Here is a 26,096-nt window from a genome sequence, read left to right as displayed (position 1 = left end):
ACATGTTGCCCTCCTCTGATATTACAAATTACTTTTCTGACCCCCCCAAACAATTCTCAATATATAAGATTATTCTGAAGATTTGGGGAAATAATAAAGTACCTACTGCTGTTCTTTATTTGCAATATTAAATATTTATATGAAAACTTTTCTATTAAAATTATTTCTGAAAATTTAATGTGAAATATTAAGAAATGATTCATAAAAGGGAGGTTTTATTTATACTTTCTTCTATCAGTAATACCCCTTCTATTATATAAATATAAGTTCTAGATGTTTTCAAATCTGCCATTTACTGTATTATTGATTAGTTAGTAGAAGATTCATAAAGCTTGAATTAATGAGCTACTTGCAAGCATTCAAACATCTTAAGATACATAAAATTCAGCCCTCCCTGGTAGCGCAGCGGGTTAAAGCACAGCACTGAGAAGCTAAAGCCACTTCCGCATGAGTGCGATTCCTGCCTGCCCCGGAGGTGACCACATGGGTGGCAGACCTCTCCTGACCCGCCCGCTGCTCCCCTCAGCAGTGGACTTCGTCGATCTGCCTCTTCTGCTCCCCACTCTCAAAAACCCTCTATTGTGAGGAAATATGTTTTTTAATCCAAATTACGTATGTGGAATATTCAAAATTAGGTGGCATAAGTTTATGCATAGCATTTTCTTATTAAATAATTGGAATTAAGAATAAGAACTCTTGTATACAGAATTCTTAATTAGTAAGATAATAGCATCCACAAAAATATAACTCCAATTTATGCAGCATGGCAGTACTATATCTTTTGTTTATTCATCTAAGTGTTCAAGGCATAAAATGGTCTGATTCAGATTAATTAGCAGAGTTAATTAGAACATTCAGGTTTCCATAAACCTGAAAGTGGTCATTACAAATTTCATTATTCTCAAGGGTTATTCTTAGAAAAATCACTTTCAGTTTAAAGTAGGCAAAGCTCAAATCTATCTATCTATCTATATATACATATGTGTGTATATATATTTATCATTATACATATATGTGTGTATGTATGTATATATATATATGTATGTATATATATATATATATATTTATTATTTCCCTTGTTAAGGAGACAATGTTTTAACTTTAACAATATACGTGCTCATGTGTCCCATCTGAATCAAGTCTACCTAGGAGTGTTTTGTACTACTATTATATTGACAGGTAGTGCTAGCAGGGAAGGGAAGATGAGAACAAATGTGCATTTCTCTCCTTTGAATTTCTAGTGATAAAACTTTCATTTAGAAAGGAATTATTACTCTTAAAAAGCAGGTAATTCACAGTTCTGTTTAATTTGCCTATATTGTTTTATAAAAATCGATCACAGTCTTCTTCAGTTATACCTATAAATTGTTTACCTGTGTGAAAACTAATATATACATAGGTAAAATGCATCATTAATATTCAGGGAAGAACAGTAATTAAAATTATACTTGTAATGAAGGAATACTATTTTTATGTACAGAAGGAAAATATTGTTACTTCTTATAGATATATTTAATTTTCTTTGTGTGCATGGATATTTCAGTTTCTAGATTATATAAACATTCCTTCCTTTCTCTTCCCTTTAGAACTGAAAAATAATCCATAGACCCCAAAATATTCCATACGGCCTATGAATTTAGCACTCAAATAATACCAGTGTAAATGTGTCTTCACAATTTTTTAAAATACCCTCATATAAGTTTCTTGCTTTTCACATAGTAAACCAGCAACTGACCCACTCACTATGAGAAAGAAAGCTAAGACAGGTTAACCTGTGAAGGCCCCTTCAGTTCATCTTTGGTCAAAAGCAGTCCCTGTTTTGCTCTAGGAAAAGAAACTAACTTTTTGAAACTAGATGTTTCTAGTCTATAGATACTCTCAATTGCAAAACAAGCAGGAATTTCTGAACCTATGTTCATGTTTGGTCTATCACTTTTCTCTTTAAAAAATAATTTTGACATAGCATTGCATTATATCTTCATATAAGTTTGTAGTAGTAACACAGATGTTGATTTATAATGATGCCACTTCTATTAAGCAACATAGCAACTAAAAATACAACAAATGAGAAGCCTTATGATATTTGGCTTAATTTAAGCATGCTTTGAGCCTCTCATGACTCTAGAAATTATTCAACTGAAAACAGCCTGTGGATGTTTATTTAGCAAATGTACCCAAGATGATTTTTAACAAAAACTTAAATTGGAATGGGGGAAATGGATCTTTATCCTAAATCTGTATTCCAAGCGACACTGGCATATTTGTTTAATAAAGAGAGGACACTTCTTTTTCTGTCTTCTTTAGAGAAGTTATCTCAGTATTGGCTTAACTTACACACTAATACCATTAACTTTTACCTTAGTTCTGTGGCAGACACTGGGGAGGACACTGGTAAATGAATTATTGAGAGGTCACATCTATTCAAACAGCCACACAAGGGAAAGTTATCAAAGTATAATTGTAAACTGTGATGCAAAATGTAAGGGAAAATTTATCAGCTTCGAACACCAAAATCCATATGATTAACATATTTCTTGATTGAAGGGAGTACTTTCAAAACATTTGTAATCATTGTCTGACATTAAATGTATGTTAAGTTTGAAGTCAGTGTGAGATTGTATTCTTATACTGTGTTTAGTAGATTCTAGAATTTGTTTGTTAATGAGAGTCATTATGCAATGGTTCCAATTTGCCTCATCTGCTTCATCTCTTTTTTAAAAAAGAAAAATGACAGAAACATGGACAAAGGAAGGAAGAGAAGGAAGAGCAGGGTGTCAATGGGAGAGAAAAGGAAGTAATGGTGGGTTGGGGGCAGGAAGAGGAGAACTTTCAGAGATTGCTACGGTGCCTCCATCCCATTCCACTCTTCTCCCATCTCTTCTTCCCAGGTGCTACTATTATCCCAAAATTGCTATGCATCATTTTAATATATGTTTTTAAATTTTACTACTCACAAGTGATTTCCTAAGACATGGAATTTGGTCTTCTAAAATATTAAATGTAGCTTTCTGTAGTCATCATTTCTGCGTTATTGTAGTTTTTCATATAACATTATGTGAGGTATACCATGTTGATACAGGTAGAGCTTGTTTATTCATTTTAACTGTTGTTAATAACCCAGTGTCTGTACACCAACACTGTTCATCTGCTGCTAACAACCCTGTGTGTGTGTGTGTGTGTGTGTGTGTGTGAACATTGTTCATCTTAAATAGTCTTACTCCCAAATCTCAGTTCATACCTTGAGAACAATATTTTGAGTTTATTCTGATCACCTTTCAATAAACACTTTCTTTCTTTCTTTCTTTTTTTAAACAAATAGCAATTCGTTCTGTTCTGGGGGAAATAATCATGTGGCAAAATAACACAGCACTTTTGAAAATAAGCCCAAAAAATTAATTATGGGAAAAGACACAAAATTTTTTGCTTTACGTCCTAATCACTCTGAGTCTTTATTTAAACTTCCTGTATTTCATTACAAAAACATGGTATTCCATTAGAGGTAAAGTTTTTTTTTCTGTTTGATTGCCATTCCTATGTCCTTTTTCATTGTTCAAGAGCTTATATTATTTTAATTCTTTTGTTTATCTACTACAGAAAATCCTGATGCTCAAGATGATGACATAAGGATGCAGTGATATAGAAATTGTAGTCTTTTTACTTATATTTTGCCCTCAACACATACCAGCTATTCGCTGTTTTAAGAAATATTAGATAGAAGTTTAATACGCACAAACTCTTATACTCCACAGATCTATGAATATTTGAGAAAAATGGATCTATATTAAACTCAGACTTCTGTGGTGAAACAGAACAGATTGGCACTGGATCTTTGATAAGGCGCAGAGTCTATTAAACTACTATTGTCCTATTATTACTTTACTTGTTCCTTTGCTCCAGGTTGTTCTGATTTCTGCACAGCTTTTCCTATTCAAAAAGTGGTTCATGAATCACCATGATCTGACAGAAATGAATAAAAATGAGCCCATTTACACAACATTTGGTATGTAACTAATTACCTGAAAATGACTACTTGAGATTGCACTGAGAAGCATGTCATAAACATTCAACACTAAGAGTACAAAACAGAGGGGGAAAGGAAAGCAGGACCCAGAATCAGACAGTAAAAACAAAATATATGTTTTGGAGTAGCAATGGGTATGCTATGTATTCAGTGTGAATTTTTTTACAGCATCATGAAAGATTCCTATTAATAGAGGAATAGTTCGGTATACATTGTAGGCTGTCTATGTAATAGAATGCTGAGAATCTTTTAAATTATTTCAGGAAGACTATCTGTGACTTTAGAAACATTTTACTTATATGCTTAACCCCCCCAAAAAATAAATAAATGAAATTGATAGAGTGTAATTTCAATGTTATTAAACAATATATTTAGCATTGAATTGATGGGTATATCAGTAACTCCTCTTTCCTGTTGTATTCACCTACATATATATCTCTGTTCAAAAAAAAAAAATGCCATGAATCTAAAGTAGGACCTTTTTTGTCCAAATTGTCATCAGTCAAAAAAAATATAGAATTGACCTCTCCCCTCTTGAGTAAATTTCATACTTACTTGCTAATGTAAATATTTCTCCAATGTGATTTGTTTGTATTTCTAGAAAAAATGGCAAAATAATAGTCCCACATAAGAGATAAACATAATCCACCAGGATATTTTATGATTCTAACAGGTATTGCTCTATTATTGAGTCCTATCAATATTAAAACCAACAAAGTGACAGCCAGCATGAACTTGCAGCTGCTGTAGCTTCAATGCTCATAGTACTGGCTAGTTTCTTGGAAGTCTTCTCTCATTGTTATACTCATTGTTGATTGGGTAAGTGACATCCTGAATTAGTGGTAACTAAATGAACACTAAAAATATATGGAAAGGTCAACTCTTAAATTTTTAATTTGTTTTACTGCTTGTGGGAGAAATTTTACTGAACCAATTGTCCTCTGCTTACATTTATCTGGTCTGAATATAAGAACTGGAGATAATACGTTTCTTGACACTAGCATTTCTGATTTTGAATACCATTGTTGCCATTAACATAAACTTAGGAAAATTTCTAACTGCCCTCAGGTGTCTGTTTCTTTAATTTTGAATGTGGCATAAAAGTGGCATCAGCATAATGAGGGTATTTCAAGTGGGAGGCAATGTATATGTGGTAATCGGGGTAGTGACCCTGCAAGTGTTTATATTCCAATTCTTAGGACCTAAAACTATGCTACCTATTTGTAAAATGAGACTTCATAGATGTATTTGATTTAAGGGGATACAAGCCACCTCTATTAATGGAAAAAGCAAGGAAAATTTTTCTCTAGAGTCTCTAGAAGGAACAGACCCCTACTAAAAGCTTGATTATAAGAGTTCGATCTCAAAAGCTGTAAAATGAATTTGTCTTATTTAAAGTAACCAACTTTATGGTAACTTATTACAATAGTAGGAAAATGATACAGCCTGTAAGCACATTGCCCAAAATATAGGATTTTAACATAGTATTAGCTAAAGTTCCTCTGTTCCTCAAGACTTAGGTAAAATTAAGCTTAACCCACAATCCATTATTTGTGGGAGTCCATCACTTTACCAAAATTGCTAAAGTTAACAAGGTTTGGGCATGTCTGACAATATTAAATACCACTTTTTTTTTTTTTTTTTGCTACACCATCATTTTGCTTCTCTACACCTAAATTACTATTCAACCCTTACACAGTAGTTTATCTCCTAGTATTTATCACTCATGTCTTATGCTTGAAGGATTTTAGCTTCAAATACTATTATATTTCCCTAAATATAATAACCTACCAACAGTAAAATTTGATGCCAACTATGAAAACAACACATTCCTTTCTCAAAGTGTTAGCTCAATAAATATTAGCTGAAAGAAAAAATATATATATTTACCTACTCACTGGTCATGACTTATCTTCCCTTACCATTTCCTTAGGGTGCTATACCTACAGTGAACTCAGGGTACAGCCTAAAAGTCAAAAAAGCTTCTCTTCAAACTAGCCTTACTAAGTGATAGTGTTATCAATCTTTCTTATAATTATCACTATCAATCTCACCATCTTAGTGATTGAAAACAAAAATTCAGCATATTCAGGCTTCCCCCTTTCATATAGTTTTTCATATGAATTCTATTAAGTTAAAATTCTATTAATTATCTATGTCCTAGAGAATTCAGGTTTAAAATATAAACTTCCCTATAAAATTGAAGATTATAGGAAAATCACTTCAGTTCACTTTCTGATTTGCAAAACATTATCTCAGTATGTGTGTATATGTGTGTAGCTACTTATTCTCCAGAATTTCCTGAATTGTGTATTGTCAGCAAAGAGTCACAGTGCCCTTAGTCATCAAATATACATGATTTGCAATTAGAGTGACTCTTAAGGTCAGTGACCATGCAGCATATACCTTAATAAATGAATACCACAGCAACATGATTCCCATTTATTCTGGTGTCATGGGACTATACATTTCTAACTAACAGCCTATAACCGTGTTCTGACCTAGCCTTCAAAATGTCAATAAGTTGGATTATAGCATAACTCATCCTAAATAGCTTTGAAAGAAGACAGATGAATATTCTGGTGTAATGAATCCATACCTCTGAGAAGTTTATGTTCAGAAAAAAAGCTAATTTTTTGCCATTAGCTAGTTCTAATCTGTTGTTTCTTCATTTGCTAACAGCCAGTAATATATCTATACATGGGATAAATAACTTGAGTGTGAAAAGTTAACAAAATTTAAAAACCAATTAATCTCGAGGCTCTCTATCCATCCAGTTTTCTGACCTTTGACACTTGTGGCTTCCATGAAAGATTTAGAATAAAAAGCTCCTTCAGCCAGTGTGAGTACATTTCCATGTGGATGTGTTGATTAACTATAGAAGGCCCTAACTGCTGCTGAGCAATTGCAGCAGGCTTGGGGAACAAATGGAAACCCCAGCGAGATTTCTTAGAGATGTTCATTGTTGCTTCATGCCCAGAGAACAGAAGAACTGAACAGAACTCTGCCCCAGGACCTTTTTGTTGGTGATCCTGGGAAGGCTTATTGAGCAATGTATTTCTCATAAAGAGTTCAGGGCACTCAACTCTCTTATTTATTAGTGTTACAAAAATCTACAAATGCTAAACCCTAAATTAGGGAAAAGTAACATGGCTGTATAAGTTCTTATATGTCACCATATGGATTTAAGAGTATCTGCTTGTGACAAGTGTCTGAGTCTCAATGGCCCTTTCCTGCTCAGATAAGAGACACTTGTAGGTCCCTGGTGGTTATTTGCATATTTATGTGGCTTCCCTTTCATCCCCTACTAATTATGGGAGAGTTGGCATTGGATCCAAATTGAACCAAATGAAATCATCTTGAGGATTTGAAATCTGGAACAGCTAGATCCCAAGAAAGAAGCTGTTTTGTTAATGTTAGTGCTCTACAGAGAAAGTCAGATACTTCCCACAGTTCAAATTTTAGAGATGGGTTCATTCTTCCCTTTTTGAGTTGTGATTACCCAACTAGCTTTCATGTCACAATGGGATCTGGCACAAAAGTAAACTGGTTCAGGTCTTGAGCAAGACCCTGGTGTGATGTGGTTTCCCAAGTTGCTATCAACTAGATTTCTTATATTTATTCACTGAATAAATTGATTACTCAGTAGTAGCAATAGTAAATTCAATTATCTTTCCTAAATGTTGATTTTCTCTCACTCACAATGGTAAACACATGAGATGTTACTCATTTTACAGTGATTTGTTGGTTTTTTAAATTGCCTTGTAAAAATGGTAGTTTTACAGTGTATGAACCAGTAGTTCAGCACAAGATTTTGATGTTTGTCTTGCTTTTCCTATGACATAGCTAACTAACCAGACAATTAAGTAAGAGGTCAATTGAGTGTGACAGCCTAATCAACTTGTTCTAAGTATCTCAAACTCTTACAGTTCCACATATATTCTACACAAGTTTGTTAAAATATTAGGATTATTTTAAATTCATGAAAAGCAAGTACACTATGTGTCCTATGTCACATAGTAATTCATTCAAGAATACCATAATATTAACTTGGCCAACAGGTTAACTTAAATGAAGTTTGGAACACCAAATAGGTCTTCCTTCTAATCCATCAGATGCATCAATCACCAATGAAAGCATCTGAACCATTTGAAAGGTGCCATTGATAACTATAGAAGTTGTTACCTGACATTTAGGGTTCCTTCCCCTCTACCCTGCCCACTTCAGGGCATTCCACATTCAGTTATGTAAGATTTTAGAAGGGCTTCACTATTTATTAGTATTTTCTTCTCAATACTATATGCAACACTAAAGTGATTGTTAAGAATGATTTAATTCTCATAGCCCTTGCTTCCAAAGCATGTTCATTAAAATAGATGTCAACATTTAAACTTGTAGGGTAATTTTATATTAATAAATATTTCTTTCATTTATTTCTTCTTTTATATATTGAGTTTCTATAAAAGGCTTCCTCAGAAGAAAAACATTTGAAGGCCCTCCCTGGTGGCTCAGTTGGTTAAGGTGCAGCACTGCAAGCTAGCCACAGCCACTTCAGTAAGAGTTTGATCCCTGGCCCCTGAGATGTTCCACATGGCACAGCAGACCTTTCCTATATCACCCACTGCTCCCCACAGCAGTGTACTTTGTCCATCTGTCTGTTCTGCTCCCCACTTGGTCTCTGGTGAATTCTCTCACTGACCCCACACATCTGGCCTGTACCCCAATTCTGTATGCATAAATAATCTTTAAAAAAAAAGAAAGAAAAATGTTTGAAAACTACTACTATAGCAGGGTTTCTCAATTTGGTATTATTATTTTGTAACAAATAATTCTTTATTGTTGAGTGTTGTCTTGGTTATTATAGGATATTTAGCAGCATACCTGGCCCCACAGATCCATTGAAAGCTACTAACAAGCCCCCACCCTGTCTGACAAAAGTTTGTCCAGATATTGTCAAATGCTCCCCATGGGAAAATTTATCCCTGGTTGAGAAGCATAACTAAGCATAATTCACCCTGGCCACACTTTAGCAATTGCTAGAGAATATTCACATCTTGACATTGCTTTAGTTCATAAATTGATAAAGATTTTTCAAACATTTAAAATATTTATAGTATTGTCTTACTGAAAGTCTGAAATATGAGTCAGGTCAGCAAAGTCATTGTGGAATTCTACCTTGAGACAAAAAAATATATTCATGATATGTTATTAATTGAAAAGTTAATGTTTATAGGAGCTGGAAGGAGTCTAGTATAATCCTTTTATATACCAAATACAAATGGTCAATTTTTGTAAAACAAAATTTACTTGATAATCAAAATGTGGTATATAGAGAAAAAAATAAATGAACTACAGCAAACAGAAGTTAACGTTCAGACTGTTAAGACCCAATTAGTAGATATCAGAAAGGAAGGAGGAAAGGGTGCATGGGTAAATTTACCAGTAATATGGCGAAATATAAAACTGACTTCTAGTGGGGAACTTTGTAGTTATGCAGATGTTGATTTATAAAGAAACACATCTGAAACAATGTTATAGTGTCGATAAAAAAATTAAACTTTAAAACTTCTTTTACTGTTAAATAACCAATATCCTAAGAAAGTATTCATATTCCATGTCTAGATGTTCATTTTCTTATATCATAAGGAAAGCTAGAGAGAATTGGAAAGAACTGGAGTGCTTTTGAGTACTGTTTCCAAGATGCCAAAACAGTACCTCACCTCAGTGGCTTCCAAAACAGATATGAAAATTCGAACTGTCATATTTATATATACCAATGATGGTAGTACAAACCCTTACAATCATTAAGTGCTCATATCTTTTTTAATAATTCCCTTTATTGATATAGGTAACCAATGGAATCAGACATAGTACAGTGTACCAAAATATTTAGTCTTCATTTGTAAATGTAAAAGATAGGAAAACAATCTCCACCAAAGATTGTCAGGTAAACATCTTGGTATGTACAAGTATCTGAATACATTGTAGCAAAAAAATAAATGTAAGACAGGTTATGATAAATCCAAATCCAAGAGACATTACTAATGGAAATGAGCAAGATTCAGAGGAGGGCATGTGGTAGGCTGCTATTTAAGGAAAATTCCTTCTATGAAGACCTTACTGTGTTGTGTGCACAGTTTAATTGTGGAAAATTTACAATGTTGTAACTCCTAGGGATTAAATAGAAAGGAATTATTAAATATGATTTTTTATTCTTTATATTGTGATTACATATCACTAAGTGAAAGAGGAGCATGTAATTTTTTTTTAAAGAGAAACACTGTCCAAAATGATATAAAATGCTTCAAAGAGTGGACTACATTATTTAAGTTACTCTCAGACTCTGGTTCAGGAAACTAGCCCATGACAAATAGGTCATCAAAAAGTCAAAGGGTAAGTTTTGATATGTGGCTATTGTTTTATTAGGAATCAGCAAGAGAAGATTGAGCCATCCTACTCACAAAGCTACAGATATTGAAAGAGACATTCCTAGAAAACTAATAAAGCTAGGAAGGATCATGAGGAAATACTAAACAAAATGACCATTATTCAAAGGGCATTTACTAAGTAAGACACTGGGATATCCTACACAGTGACTTGATTGATAGGGGACGGAAGCTCATGGATCTAAATTAACAAGAAAAAGATCACACCACTGGTGAATAGTGAGGACTGATTTAAACTCAAAATTTTTAATCACAGAATTTTGTGATTCTGTCCTCAAAATTTTTAATCACAGAATTTTGATGCCAAATGATTCAGGGCTGGAAAGCCTGGAAATGAAATGCCATCATCTTTTTGATGCTGTCTTTTCTTTCACCTCACAGAATCACCACCACAGCTGCATGTATGATGGATCTACGGAGATATCCCCTAGATGAGCAAAATTGCACCCTGGAGATTGAAAGCTGTGAGTTACTAAAACAGGGAAATGAGGGGGAAAAGGGATTTTTGCTTGACCCAATTAAAGTCAACCTCATGCTGAGTAATTGGTACTGTATATTTAACTTGCTACCTTGCCAATTGTTCAAGGAGTTTAGCCTATCAATATTTGCCTTTATATTGGTGGCTGAGGGATCCACCAATGCAGTTATCTTTGAACCATTAGGGAAAATCCACTTACTTGGGTTGACAAATTTGTGAACTTAAGGTTTCTGCTTTACAAAATGGAGTTTCTCCATTCATCTTCCAATAACCATACTGCATTCATAAGAGGAAAAACATTTACATACAAAGTTTCTGAGATTTGTCCATCTCAAAGATTATAAATTGTTGTCTTTTGGAAAAACAGGACATTCAAGTCTTGCGTGCATTTGGCTTTCTCCAGTGAAAGAACAATGTGATGAATGGTTTTCATGAGGCTTGTGCTTTGCACCAGAGCTTTGGCATTTTCAGATCTAAAATTGGTTTTGATGTGTCCTTTTAGGTTGATTTTCATTGGTTGCTTTCTTAACAGTTACAGTTGTTTAGCCACTAAGATTTAATCTGGTTGTCTTTGTTTCATTGTTTTGTGCATCAACATGCAAGTATTTGGGCACATTTATTGTGAAAATCAAGCCTAGACCTATTTTTCTGGTTTTCAGGGGCACAGAAAAAAAAAATACAGTAGCTACTTCAGATCATTACAAATACCACTTAATGTAATATGAAAAGATCTAAAACACTTTCCAAATCTAAACATCAGAGCAGTAAAAGAAAATGGAAAAATCCCAGGTGACCCCCCTACCCTAGTATTGAAGAGTATCCTCTAGTTTTTATTGAATACAGACAAAGAAATAAAGAGGCTTATATACATAGATATACAGTTAGATGTAGACGCTGATCTCCTGTGAGTAAGCCTGGAGTGAAGAAAATTCAGGAACTATATCATTAATATTCTAATTTAAAATTACATGGATAAGTTGGTTGAAAAGTTAATACATTGGTTGACAGTATTAATGGTAACTTTTTAAATGGCAATGATACCCAGTTAAAGTAATAGCAATAAAGTATTAGCCCAATCATTTGGTAGCTGATCATGTTTTATAAATAAAGCACAACTTTAGCTAAGCAAAAGCATTTGCTTTTGGAATGAATATGCAGAGAAAAGGATAATATGAGGATTATTCATCCATATGTATTACCCTTTATATGACTTTTCCATTGTGCTTTTACCTTTGGTCCTGCTTGGAGAGCACTAGGATATAACCACTTCTCAAAATTCCAAGAGCTTAAGGTTTACATCTTTCACTTAAAGCAGCAATAAATTTCAACAAACACTTTGATTATGTATTGCAAGTATGGAAATTACTTGCAATAAAGAGCATTTCCTCTTAAAATGCATACTTTCCTATTAGAGGTTGAGTTTTTCTTCAATTAGGTGATTGTCTTTATTCATGTTTAAGAACAGATGTCACTTGAACCCATTTTTCCTATCAGGTAATGATCAAAATCAAAACTACAGATGAGGCAGATATTAAACATAATTTTCACAGGGCAGGGTGGGGGATGCACAGATAGTCAGATGGCCCAAAGTCATCATGAAATCTCATTCAATAGATGAGGGCTCGGGCATATGATGATCAGAGATGAGTCAGTGTTTGAAAATATGAATACTTAGCAACTAGCATATTAAAGTCAGCTTGCTATGTCAAGATACAGACGCACAATGACCATCAGCTAAGTTATCCAACAGCAGACCATAGAACTCCAGACTCTAATTTATTTGAATAAAGCAAATCAGTAACTGACCCATAAGAACTTGCATAATGAGGAGTCCCTGAAGGTAAAAATTGGAGAAAGTTAAAAAACCAGAACTGCCTTCTACTTGCCCGACCAAAGCTAAGCATTAACATAAGGTTTTCTAACATTACTTGAGAGGTGATATAGCTGAGGCTTAGAGGAGTAAAATCATTTATCCAGGATCACAGGGCAATGGTCATGGTAAAATGGATATTAAAATCCATGCAAATCTGCCTTCATCATAGAATCCCGCAATCAACAACTGAGCACAGGAGTAGAATATCACCAATTAGCCGTAAAGCACCCATTAGGACTACTCTCCACTGGTTTGAGGTTGAGGATGCTGAAGCTTCCTGCATCAACTGTGAACCTACCCAGCCTGGGATGGTTCCACAACACCTTAAAACCAATCCAAAGATTTAAAACATAACCTGTAATAACCAATACACCAATCCAAAGATTTAAAAACTTAACCTGTAATAACTTTGAACAACAGTGTAACAAATGGCAATTATGTTGGGTACATATGAGCTTTGCTTGTTCCTACCTAAGTATATAATTGATCTCTTGCCAATATACATCAATAAACAATCTATTATGCATCTATTTTTTAACTCCACACACAAAAAAATGTGTTATTTGTTGAAACAACTCTCCTTGAATTGATAATTATAGCTGAGCTTCAAAGTGATTAGAAATTAAAGAGTGATATCAACAGGGAAATAAGTAGCTATCCCACCATTGTAAGATTAAACCACTTACATTTTTGTGATTGACAACTTCGCTGATCTTACAGGAGAAACTGGTTTGTAGTTTCTTCCGTGACAATCCCATGAACAGAAAAATTCCTTCCTTAGTTAAGTTCTTGGGGAGAAATTAAAGCTGTTTTGCCTATCTTTAATGTCATCTAATCAAGTAAATTCTAAAGGCCATAAAACTTTGTTGAGTTGAAAATATACTTGAACTTAGAGCAGATTAATAGCTTCATAGCCCTAGGATGCTATAAAATGAGTTAATGGCACATAGAAAAATCAATCAAGGAATTTAGTATTAAAAGGTTTTGGAATTTGAAATCAATAAAACTACCATGAGGAGATTTGATAACTGTAAACCTCATGGAGATAGCAAAGACTTGAGTGAGCATTCAGGGAAAAGTTAAATGCCTTTGCCCATTCTCTGTAGCAACAACTGAGGAAAATCTTGACCCTGATTACCTTCTATCAGCAGAGAGTGGCAATTATCACTACACCCCAAAACAGTAGAAACCATTTCAGAACTGAAATCTCTCAGTGGTCTCATCCATCTTCATCTAAACATCTTATGCTTTCACCAGAGTTACCCACTGTGTTTTCAGAGAAACTTTTTCTTTATTGGCTGGCCCTGGCTGTGTGTTCAGGATTCCATATTTTTATTCTCTCTGTACTTATTTTCTCAGGTTCACACAATCTCTGCCCCTGGTCTCTTAGATTCTCAATCTTAACTTATCTGCCACCTTCCACCACCAACCCAGTCTAAAAAATAACCCAAGAAAGCTTCTAGTTATGAAGTACTCTATTTTTAACTCCTTTTCTTTCCCTTGAGTCTTTCCTATCACATCATTTTCTTTTTCACCAAAACACTTAAAGAATGATCTCTATCTGTTATGTACTGCCTCAACTTACTCTCAACTCACAATAGTCTAGAACCTACTACCCATCTTTGCCCCCCCCCACTGTTCTCTGGAGGGTCATAAAGGACTTATTTTTGCATGTCTATTCTAATGATCCCCAAATTTATATCTCCAGCTAAAGTCTCTCTTTTAAGCCCCTGATAGATATTGGTAAGATTCCTTTTGGCATTCCTATTTTGATGTTTCAAAGGCATTTTGAATTTCATTTGTTCAAAACATCAATTTTCCCTTCCCAAATGAGTTTGCTCTCCAGTCTCTAAATCTTCAGATTCCTAGGACTCACTGTTAATATTTTCCTCTCCTTGACACACCTATTATCCAATCTATTGTCAAGTACCATCCATTCTACTTGCAAGATATTTCTCAAACTCCTTCAATTCTCTCCAGTTGTACTAACAGTCACACTACTGTTAATTCTTACCTGAGCACTGCAGCATTCTTCAATGGTCTTTTGCATTCATTGTTGACTTCTGCTGTGGTGTCAGCAAGCACAGGGCAGGATCACTGTGGGTGCAGGTAGATGGAAAAAGGAGAGTCCGGGAGCCTACAGTGGCTTTTTTGAGCTTTCATGCTCTCTCTGCACTAGTTGTTGTGGGGCAAGCCCGCAGGCTGGCAAGGCAGGGAGGCTGGGGGGCCAGGTAAGCGTCCCAGCCCCCAGTAGGTATTTACTCTTTCTCTTTGGGCTTTCTATGGTGTTCTTTTGTGGTCTCTTCCTTTCATAGCTATTCTGTTGCAGCCATTTTGTCTCCTACTGCTGCTGCCCTTCTAACCTCGGCATCCAGGATCAGCTGTCTGCATTCAGGGATGCAGACCCCACGCCCAAACTCCCTACCACCTTCTGCAGTCAAGACCACAGGTGATAGCCACAGAGGCCAATGGCATAACAGACTGACCATCTTTGTTTACCCTAGGTTCCCCAACTCATTCTCTACCCAGCAGTCAGAGTGATCTTTTCAAGATATAAATTAAGTCATAGGACTGCTATGCTTAAAAATATGCAGACTTCCCTCTGCACCAAGAAAACTCCCCACATTTCTTCATTTGACTGTCAAGTCCTGCATGACCTAGCTTCCCTTAATATCTTCATTCTTGTTCATAGCTATTTCCCCCTTTCTTATTATGAATTTCTTATCATGAATTCTTTGTTTCTTGCAGACCAAACTTCATCTCAGTATCTTCACCAACTTGCTTCTTTTGAATAAAACACATGGTTCTTTTGACTTTTTTTTTTCACTCTTTAGTTCTTATTTACAATAACACCACTAGTGAAAGGATCCCTGAGAATTCAATCTAAATTAGTTACTCTTAAAATTATTTAAAATTGTTGATTTCTTATATGCCACTAGTAGTGTTTGTTTGATTCTCTGTTGCTTCTTCCCTCTGTGGACTGTGAACTCCATAGAGGAAAGTAGTTGTCTGGTTCATCACATGGTAGTTAAAACTTAGCCTAGTAGGCCTCCCTGGTGGTGCAGGGGTTAAAGACATATCACTATCAAGCTATCACCAGCCATTGCAACTTGAGTTTGATCCCAGGTCAAAGAGATAACCCACATGGCAAAGCATAGCTTCCCTGTCCTACCCGCTGTTCCCCTCAGCAGTGTATTTCATCATTCTGCCTGTTCTGATCCCCACTCTGTCTCTGGTGAATTCTTTCATGCTCCCACATACCTCTGGTTTACTCCCCAGGTCTTGTATATATAAATAAATAAATCTTTTTTTTAAAAAACTAGCTTAATACCTGGTAATAAAGATTTGTTAAGTGAAGGTATGTTAAACTTTTTGACTCGAAACTTTTCAAGTCTTGAATTTTGGAAGTCTAGTTTGTTCAAATTTTTCACAAAAAAAAATAAGATTTTTTTCCTTTAACTGGCAATAAAATATTCTTTCATTGGTATAATTTTATATTTATGCTTTAAGACTACCTCAAAAATTTAAGATTATAAATGTATCAACCAAACAGCCGATAGGGGGAAGCTAAACATTATCGTTATTCCAGGAATTGTGTTAGGCTAGTCAGTGTGATAAATCACTGTCAATTTTTTGTTTTTGTTGTTACACTATCTACAACCCTATTTATCAAAGATAGCATTCAGTAATTCTTGGCTATTTTTATACTTGTTTCTTGTTTTTAGAAATGATCTGGAAACTTAAAACTTAGGCATTGTCTTAATGTATTTGATTTAATGAACCATCCACTCAATCTCTTTGATCCTAAGAGTATTATCATTTGCTTCATTTAAATATCTTGATAATAACAACACATATGGATAATGTTAGCCACAGTCATGTTTGATCATTTCCAGAATAAAATTGTTTTTTTGCCCACAAAAATAGCAAGTGATTAGAAACCCATGTTTCTAATCTAATAAAATGGACTTACTTGACTATGGAAAATGCCCTGAAAAAATGTGAGGTTTTCAGCTTGAAATGCTAAGTTTTAAATAATGTGTCACCTTTTATTTTGAAAATAAAATCAAAATAGGTATAGTTTCTATATGTGAGAGCAGTGATCTATAAAAGTCACTCCATGAACTTCCTCTCTGGAGAATTCTTTCCAGTTCCTTTTAAAATTTTGTTTGTTTTACATTGACGCAATACTAGCTTGTTATTTTTGGTCTCTTGAAAATCTAGCATTCTCCCCTAGTAACCACCACAGTAATTTTGCTCCGTTTTCAATGCCATGTTAAGGTCATTTCATCCAGAGGTAAGAGACGATGCTATCTGGAAAGAAAATTTAGAGAGGCCTAACAGTCATTTATAAATGCTTTAAACTCTATCGTATAGAAGGGAAGCTGTATACTTGGTGTTGCTGAATGTACTAGTCAGAATTCTCTAGAGAAAAAAAAATCAACAAGGAGAAAGAGATTTAATTTAAGGAATTGGCTCCCACAATTATGGAGGATGATAAATGTCAAGATCTTCAGAGTTAGTAAGCAGGCAAACTAGAGAGGAGATCATGTGGTTCCAATCTGATGACCAACAAACTTAAGACCCAAGAAAAGTCATTGTTTTAGTTTGAGTCTTAAAATAGAACAAAAACTGATTATCACAATTCAAAAGTAGTCAGATAGGAGGAATTCTCTCTTATTCTGGGGAGAGACAGTCTTTTCTCTTTATTCCTGCCCTCAGCCTGTTGGATGAGGTTTGTCCACATTCAGGAGGAAAACCTACTTGACTCAGCCTACTGATTTAAATGCTAACCACATCCACAAACACTCTCTCAAAAACTTGCAGAATAATGTTCGACAAATTATCTGAGCACCCTGTGGCCCAGTCAAGTGGATACATAAAATTAGCCATCATACACAGAGTGCTAGATTTTAATCCATTCTATTCAGCTAGCATTTCTTAATTGGTGACCATATGTGACTCTTTGTGCTAAAAAGGGCTGGTGATACAGCAGCAACTGCCCAGACAGGTGGGAAGAAGTTACAGGAAGGTGAACGTAGAATTTAATGAGCAGAGTTGCCGATTCATGAAGTCCCTGCTTAAGACTTCTTCTCCCACAGAGACATTTCAATTAAATGGAAATGACCACCTACTTGTATTAATGTAGAAGACAACGGCCTCATTGAGAGGCTAGTTAATTATATAATCTTAAAGATCTCTTTTAGCCCCAAAAGCTAGAACTCTTACTTTAGCCAATTTATTTACATCACCAGTAAATTAATTTCTGTGTTTGCCTGAAATATTAGTTCTAAAGTGATCCTGATTTATAAAAGAAATTAGAATATTGAAAAAATGTTACGAATACACGAAGATATACTCACAAAAAAACTATAAAATATAGGACAGTTCCAACCAAAGCCTTTGAACCATTTTTACTTTATTACTGCCTGCCAAATCATTAATTGTGATCTAAAATAATTTAAAAATAGCATCTACAACATGCTGCACACTTTCTATTCATGGATGCTAAACACCCAAAAATAACAGAAGTAAATTGAACTTCATGAATGATTCATGGCTTCTCTTGTTTTATGTCCCCATTGTCAAGGAAATTAGCAGCATTGGATATCTCCTTAGATAAATTTGATTTTGCCATATTCAGTAGACTACTTAATGAAAATGAATATTTCACATTATGTTCATAGAAATGTTAATGAATTTTAGTGCCTGTAGCTTTTTTTGATGAGCAGAGGGGTGGGTGTAGAGAAGAAGGGAATATTTTCTGAATTAATTTATTCCTTTTTCCAGGCTGCTTCTTTGAAACTGTGAAAAAGCACGCTTTCTGAAAAGTCTCTTATCTTTTAAAGTTAAAAAATAAAAGCCATGGGGGTGGGGAGGAGTGGATTTCCTTTTGTGAGTCAAAGGAAAGGTTGCAAGCCACCTAACTATAAACCAACATTATAGCTATTAATATCTATCCTATAAACAGTTTAAGGTTATTTTTTTTATGTATGCATAGCTCTGGTTTACAGATTTAGATTTCTGGAAGTTTCTTCTCACCTTAGGGCTCAAATAGATTACCACTTCCCTAAAGGAGGTCAAAATAAAATGTATTGTTCTGGCTAAAATTTTTAGGTATTAATCAAATACTTATAGATACATTTTATTACGGATAGTTGATCTATAATTTGGACTTAGTGTTTTGATTCATTTGTGATCCAAGTAACAATAAATGACAGCTAATATTTGTTGAGTAGCTATGATTTGCCAGGCACTTAACAAGTATTTCCCATTAAATCTTTGCCAAAACCTGATTGTGCACTCCCATTTTACAGAAGAGGAATCAAAGTGCCATAGTTATAACTTGCCTTCAGCTACAACACTGTAGTATTCCAAAAGGGTTTTGGTTTGAGTCCAAGCAATGTGATTTGAATTGTTGTAATTTGGCCCTTAAATTATAGCCTCTTAAGAAAACTCCTTTTCTATACTCTATTCATAAAACCCTTTTCTCACTCTATCTGTGGGATGATTTTTAGGTAGATTCTGTCTGGATTGGCAGCAGACCCAGAGAACAAAGCAGGTTTTGATTGCTCCTCCTCCCTGCTACTGAATGTGTCTCTATTCAGTTCCTCAGTGGGCATTTAACTTCTGGCATTATTGGCAAGTAAACTGAACATTGATATACTTTTTAAATAATCATCGTTTACCAGATTACTTCTGTAATACAACAAATCACACAGAAATCCTTTCCCTTCCATATAGCTACTGATAACATTCCCCAAGTCATTTCAGTACAGCATTAGAACTGACTGCAACGGCACAGTGGCTTCAAAAGCATTCATCAGTCTTAAGAATAATGCAGGAATATCTACAACCTTGGAAATGGACACATTCTCTTGAAAGAACATGACTTGGATTGTTTCACCTCCACATAGTATCCATTTGATAATATACATATATAATTCATGTTTGATTTCAGTATCCATTTCCACATCAAAATCCCTTTATCATTACTGTAAAATCAAAGATGTTAAGAAGAAGCTTTTAAACAATATTGGTACCACGACCCCTCTCTGGATCTGTAACTCATTGATGGAAGGTGGCCTTGCAGGAGTACTTTGTAATTCCCTGGGTGATTCAACATGCAGCCATGTCTCAGAGGCGCTGTGTTCAGGCTGTCAGGCTTTGAATTTTGTTCCTCTCTTTTTTCTTTTAACTTCTTTCCTAATAGACCCAGTTCTCTAAATTGGAAATATAATGGAAACAGAAATGAGAGAAGAAAGTATAGCAAAGAACAGAAAATAGCATGATTTCAAAGAAAGAAATTGTTGAAATGATGAAAGGAAAAAATTTAAACTCTCCTTTCCTTTATTCCTTCTTGAAGAGGCTCCATTTTATTTCTTTAAAAGTGCATGTTTTGAAATAAATGGTAGACAATGAATCCCATCCTTCATTGAAATGAAGTGCTTCAACCAGATATTCAAATCAATGTAATAATAACTGAAGTTATTATAAGATGCTGTTCTATTATAAAAGCCTCTATATACATAAAGATACCACATATTAGTATGAATGCAATCAATGAAATATTAATTTGGAAAATGACACTGTGGCAAATGAGTCATCTATTTGCAAAAGAAGCAGGGGCATCAGCTGCTATAGAGACAATCCCTCATTTTTTTTTTTTAAGCTACAATTGTAAAGTGACAATTTACACATGAATGAATACACAGCATCAGGCTTCATGGGGACAGTTTACTTAACCAAAATTGAGCACTGTCTATTTATTTCAACCATAAAAGATAATATAATAGTAATTTCCATCTTCATCCCCATCTCTATCTCCCCCACCTGGCCCTGTAGGCACCAATTGTACTTATTTTATTGCATAAGAGGGCAGCTTTGTCACAAGCTGCCACTGGATGACTTCACTGATTCCAAACAGACTCTATTGCCAGCATTTTGATTATGTAGATCTACAAGTCAATCAAAACTTCACTGAATAGAGTCAAAAGGTTGCTTGCTCTGACCTTAGCAACTGTCATAGTGGGAACCCATCACTTTTCCGCTGCACTCCCAAAGTGCTTGTCAAGTGTTCACATGACTGCAGGGATCTTGTTAAAATACATTTTAGTTTAATGAATCCAGGCTGGAGCCCAGGAGTCTGCATTTCTAATACAGTATCAGCTGATACCAATTCTATTGATCTATGGACCACACTTTTGAATAGTGAGAAAGTAGTGAGAATCTGGAGTAAGAAAAAAACAACCTGTCTCACCTGTGCTTCTCAATTTACTTTCCTAGCCTGTTAGCTTCCTACTGAGATTTAAATAATTAGCTAAAAGCCTTTGTCACACTGGTTGAGCAGCTCTTGATTCAAGAGAGTTTTGAATTTTAAATGAACTGAGGCAGAAAAGTCATTTTCAGGTGACCTGAATAACTCTCAAACACTGAAATCGAACAGTCTAAATTTTGTTAAGTACCCCAGGTGAGTAATATTCATGGCTTATTATTTTATATGTGAAAAGCCCCAGATAATTATGTTCTTAGTACTCTTAAGCCCACATTAAAAATAATACTTGGATGAGTATTTTATATGAAAGGATTTAATTTGAACACAGGAAAAAATAATTTAAAAGATCCTATTTAATGAACTTGACTCAGTTCACCAGAGATTCTTTTAAAGGACATATGTTACATTTCCACTATCGAAAGAACTGGTGTGTAATTCGTGACCCTGAAAAACTCTCATTTGCCATACTGAATAGAAAAGTCTAAAAATCATCTATTCCCTTTTGATGATTCAGGGTCATAACTGGGAGGACTTCTTATACTGTGCTGAAGCTCTAGCTTTACCTGAAACAAAGGCAGATGTAAAATGGTTTCGTTCTGATCTTCCTGGTGACTAGATCTATTTTGTGCCTGCTTGGGTGGAAACCATACCCCCCTTCTACACAATAAATTTCTCCACAGAAGACATGTCCACCTCTAGTCAACTAGATATATTTTCACAACTCAAGATAAGGGTGCTTTTCTGGCATCTTATTTTTTTGCCTTCCAATGATGTTTATTGAGGGAAAGTGGATTTACATCATTGTATTTGTTCTTAGAGGGCTGTAATTTCAAGCCTCTACAAATGTGTGCTTTCACAACATACCCACCACCAAAGTCCCAATAATCCAATAATTCTCCACTGTGCACCATTGCGCCTCCTCTATCCCCTCCCCCTTCCCCAACAATCTTTTCTTCTGGTTGCCTCGGTTTTATGGTCACACATCATACTATTCATTTGAAGTAATCTAGCAACTAGTCTTTTCGCTAGGAGTCAGTAATAGCTCTATCAGGAATTGTTGGTTTCAAACTCTTAATCATGGTCTGGATTGTCAATGTCCATCTCCTTATCAATTTCGTCCATCCTGGTTGCCATGGTGATGGTTTCTCAGAATCACCTGAGTTCACTCAGTATCTAGTTACTGAGTAATAGGGTGTTCTACATTCAATGCCCTATTGTCACTAATGCTGTGACTAATCTCTTTTTCTGTTAAAATTTGTACTTACTATATGAGCCAAACTGTACCTTGTTCTTTTATTTTTTCCCCACCACCATGCCTTATACCACTTTAACCTACCCCCCACCTCCCCCTCCCCCTCCTCTTCACCCTCTCTCTTAATCACAGATGTGATTACAGATGTATAGCCATTTCCCAAGAGAAAGTCAACATAAATTTTATTGTTTTGTCAAAATGTTTAGGTATTAAACAAATAAAGGCACATTTTATTGTGGGTATTTGATCTCCTAGAATTGGCCTGAGGGCTTTGATTCACTTGTGATCCAAACTCTATAATAATGGCAACTGCTATGCATTGATTATATGCTATAGGCTAGGCACTTTAGAAAGATTTCCCATTAAATTTTTACCAAACCCCCAGTCTCACAAGATTGTCTTCCACTCTCTAACTCTTTGTATGTGCTAGTCTTTGTTGGTAAGATGAGGTTCCTATAAACAACAAAGGAATGGATGGACTTTGTTATGAAATCTCTACTCAACAATTCTGTACCATTTAATTGTTGAAGCCATTTACATCCAAGGTGATTACTGAAAGAAAAATGCTTGTTATTATTTTTTTAAGTTTACCTTTTTAATTTTTGACAATTTCCAATTTTTTTTAAGGATTCCATTTCTGTGATCTTCTGTGTCACTTCTATTGATTTTTGTGTGAAGGTTCTACCTAGGTTAGCAAATGATGAACTATTTTTTGAAGTCCATTGGATAAACTGATCTCATCTTCAATATTGTATGGCTGGGTATTTGTTACCTCTCTGTTTTTGTTGTGGTTATTGCTTTATAATATTACTTTTAATACATCTCTACATGTCAAGCCTGGTGTTGATATGTTCTATGTTCTTCTAGTTTTTGCTACTTGATAGACTTTTAGTTTTTGCTTTTCTCCTTACCATTCTTATGTCTGGAATAATAATCTTGCAGAGAAAGGATTCGAGGCTGGAATTTTTTTTTTGACTGCCCTAAATATGTCCTGCCATTCCCTTTGTACTTGGAGGTTTCTACTGAAAAGTCCATGAACAGTCTTGTTGGTGTTGATTTTAGATTACTCTTCTTTTTCTAAATGCTTTTAATATTCTATCCTTGTAATCGACTTCCAACAGTTTAATTGTAGTGTGCCTTGGAGTGTGTCAATCTGGTACTATTTTGTTTGGCATTCTTAGGGACTCTTAAATCAGGTCATCTGGTTCATTTCCCAGATTGAGATGGTTCACATTAATTATTTTTTAAATAAATCTCCTATCTCTTTCTCTTCATCTTCTGAGATCCCCATGATCCAGATGTTATTCTCTTTTAAATTATCTCAAAAAGCACTTTTACTGTTTTTATTACTCTATTCTTTTTCCCATTGTTCTATTTTTACACTGTGATTTCAAGCTCACTGTTTCTCTCCATTACTTGTGTTTGTCTACTTATGAGATCTTTAACTGCATTTTTAAATTCAATCATAGTATTTTTCAGATCTATTAGTTCTAGGTATAATAGTACCATGTTTTGTTCTTATTTTTTGTCATTCACTGTTTTTCTTAATTTAACAAGCATGGTTATAACTTTTACCTTAAACTCCTCATCAGGCATATTCCATCATCTTGCAAGAGCCAGACTTTTCTCTGGGAATTTTTTACACCATCATTTTTGGTATATATTTTTGTCTCCTAAGTTTTGGTGTTTCTATGATCTCATAGGGAGTTTTTTTTTTTTTCTTACATATTAAAAATTTTGATTTATACCCTTCCTACAAGAACCTGAGTATAATCCTAGGTTTCTAATCCAGGACCTGTATGTGTCTATTATTTCATAGGCCACTGCACTTGTACCTGTTCAGATGGCCAGCACCACGGTGCTAGCAAGGAGTAACAGTAGAAAACTGAGGCAGTTACTCAGGATTGTGGGGGTATCCCCAGTAATTCCTCCCCAAGATAAACTCTTTGGTCAAAATGTCTCAATAGCTTATCTGTGACTACACAATAGATGTAAGTTGGATGAGGACTGTAATTGGGGCCAAATGACATGAATTTTTCTATTTGTATTTGAACTCTATTTGCATTGAATACCTTAGGCTGTTTGCTCCTTTTATTAAGATACAGGTGCTAAAGTTCAGGTTAGTGAGAGCAGACAGTTGCTTTCTCATTTTTGGCCTTGGGTTGGGAGTAAAGCAGGTGCTTCACATATCATAGCCTCAGCTTGCAAGTAGTAGCCGCTTTCATGAGGTGAGAAGGGTGATCTGATCTGGCTCTCCATTCTGGTTCTGGCTTGTCTTCTCTTTAGGACCCTTCAACTCAAGCCAGTAGTCACACTTCTGTGCCTTTACTATAGACGTTCTCCAGTGGTCCACGCTCTGTACACAGGCTCTTTTTTCACCCCTTTCTCCAGTGTACCTACTTGTTTCAGGACAGTGGAATTATCCAAGATCAGAGTTTCTCTATGCAAGTGTTATGCTAGAGCAAGGAACAAAGAAAAAGGAGGTATGTAAAAGAAAGTGATTATTTGCTTATACACGAAATTTAATCAAATATAGTCATGAGAGGGTGTTTAAAATGTGGTAAAATAATGAAGAATAGGGTCTGATTGGGTAAAATATTTTGAGAATTAGCTGAAAATATAGAAGGTCATGGCCAGAGAGTAAGGTGCAAGCAGTTATTTGTCATTATAAAGTTAAGAGGTGGGAGTGAATAAGATAAAATGGAGAAAATGAACATTTTTATGTAGAGATAAAAGAATTTAACATCCAGTATGTAGAAAAATTGTGCATTGGTCTCACAAAAATATTAAGAACATGAAGGTAAAAAGCATCCAAACATGAGAGAGACCTTGGTTTTAACCTTGGTTTTACTGGCAATGGCAATATGACATGAGATTCAAAATCAGGGGTTTTTAGAAAGGACAAAGGAAAAACAGTCTTGAAGGGATGATACAAAACACAGAACCACTTACTGAATGCCCACACACAGTTCTAGTGATATAGGAGGGAAAGTGGCCAGAGAGAGCAGATGGGAAGCTGTTTGTGAGGAAGAGCAAGGTTCTGGAAAAAGCAAGTGGTGAGTGCCTAGAGGTTGACAAATTTGCATATGCTGGACCATAAGTTCTGCTGGGTCCATAGGGAGGGCATGGGGATTGTGGAGGTGGGACATGGGAGCAGAATAGAGGGTTTATACATCCTTTATAGGATCACATTTGATAAAATATAAAGTGCCTGATAGTGTGCTTAGCATATCTTAACTGCTCAACGAATGCTTGTCACAACTACCACCAAAGTACAGGGCAATCAGCAATTTGCTCCCCCAGAATTCTGAGCTGCTCCAACTTTTTGTTCAGTCATGAGTGTTCCTTTTCTTCAGTTTTGTCAGATTTGTCATCACTCTGATTGTTGCTGCTGTGGCTGTCAATGCCATCATCACTCTCTCCTCTTCATTTCTAACCATTTTCTCCCATCTCTTTTCACCTGAAAAGCTGATCTTTCTGCACATCACCAACCAATCAAAGCCCTCTTCGCCTCTGCTCTTGAGTTGACTGATGACAAAGTGCCAGGAGCAACTACTTGTCTCACTGCTCTTGACTCTATTTGTCTATTTCCAGGTTCCCAGAGGTTTTTGATTCCTTCACCCTATGAGTGTTTATTGTGCACCTACCATTCCCAATATCAGCAGCATTTCTTAGATGAATGACTAGAGCACAGTCTTCCTAAAGGCTACTTCCTAAAATAGCATTTGCACAGATGCACGAATCCTGTCCT

General features: G+C 35.2%; 1 protein-coding gene across 1 annotated transcript in view; it reads left to right on the top strand.

The window, feature by feature from the left end:
* GABRB1 (gamma-aminobutyric acid (GABA) A receptor, beta 1) overlaps positions 1–26,096 on the top strand; it is a 274,431-nt gene that overhangs the window by 176,276 nt on the left and 72,059 nt on the right. Inside the window, exon 5 of the mRNA XM_004681311.1 lies at positions 10,849–10,931. Coding sequence (XP_004681368.1) covers positions 10,849–10,931 — 83 coding nt within the window. The remainder of the gene's footprint in view (positions 1–10,848; positions 10,932–26,096) is intronic.

This window comes from Condylura cristata, unplaced genomic scaffold, assembly GCF_000260355.1.
Source record: "Condylura cristata isolate star-nosed mole 26May11 unplaced genomic scaffold, ConCri1.0 scaffold00012, whole genome shotgun sequence".
NCBI classification, from domain to species: Eukaryota; Metazoa; Chordata; class Mammalia; order Eulipotyphla; family Talpidae; genus Condylura; species Condylura cristata.
This window is presented reverse-complemented; position numbering and strand designations above follow the sequence as displayed.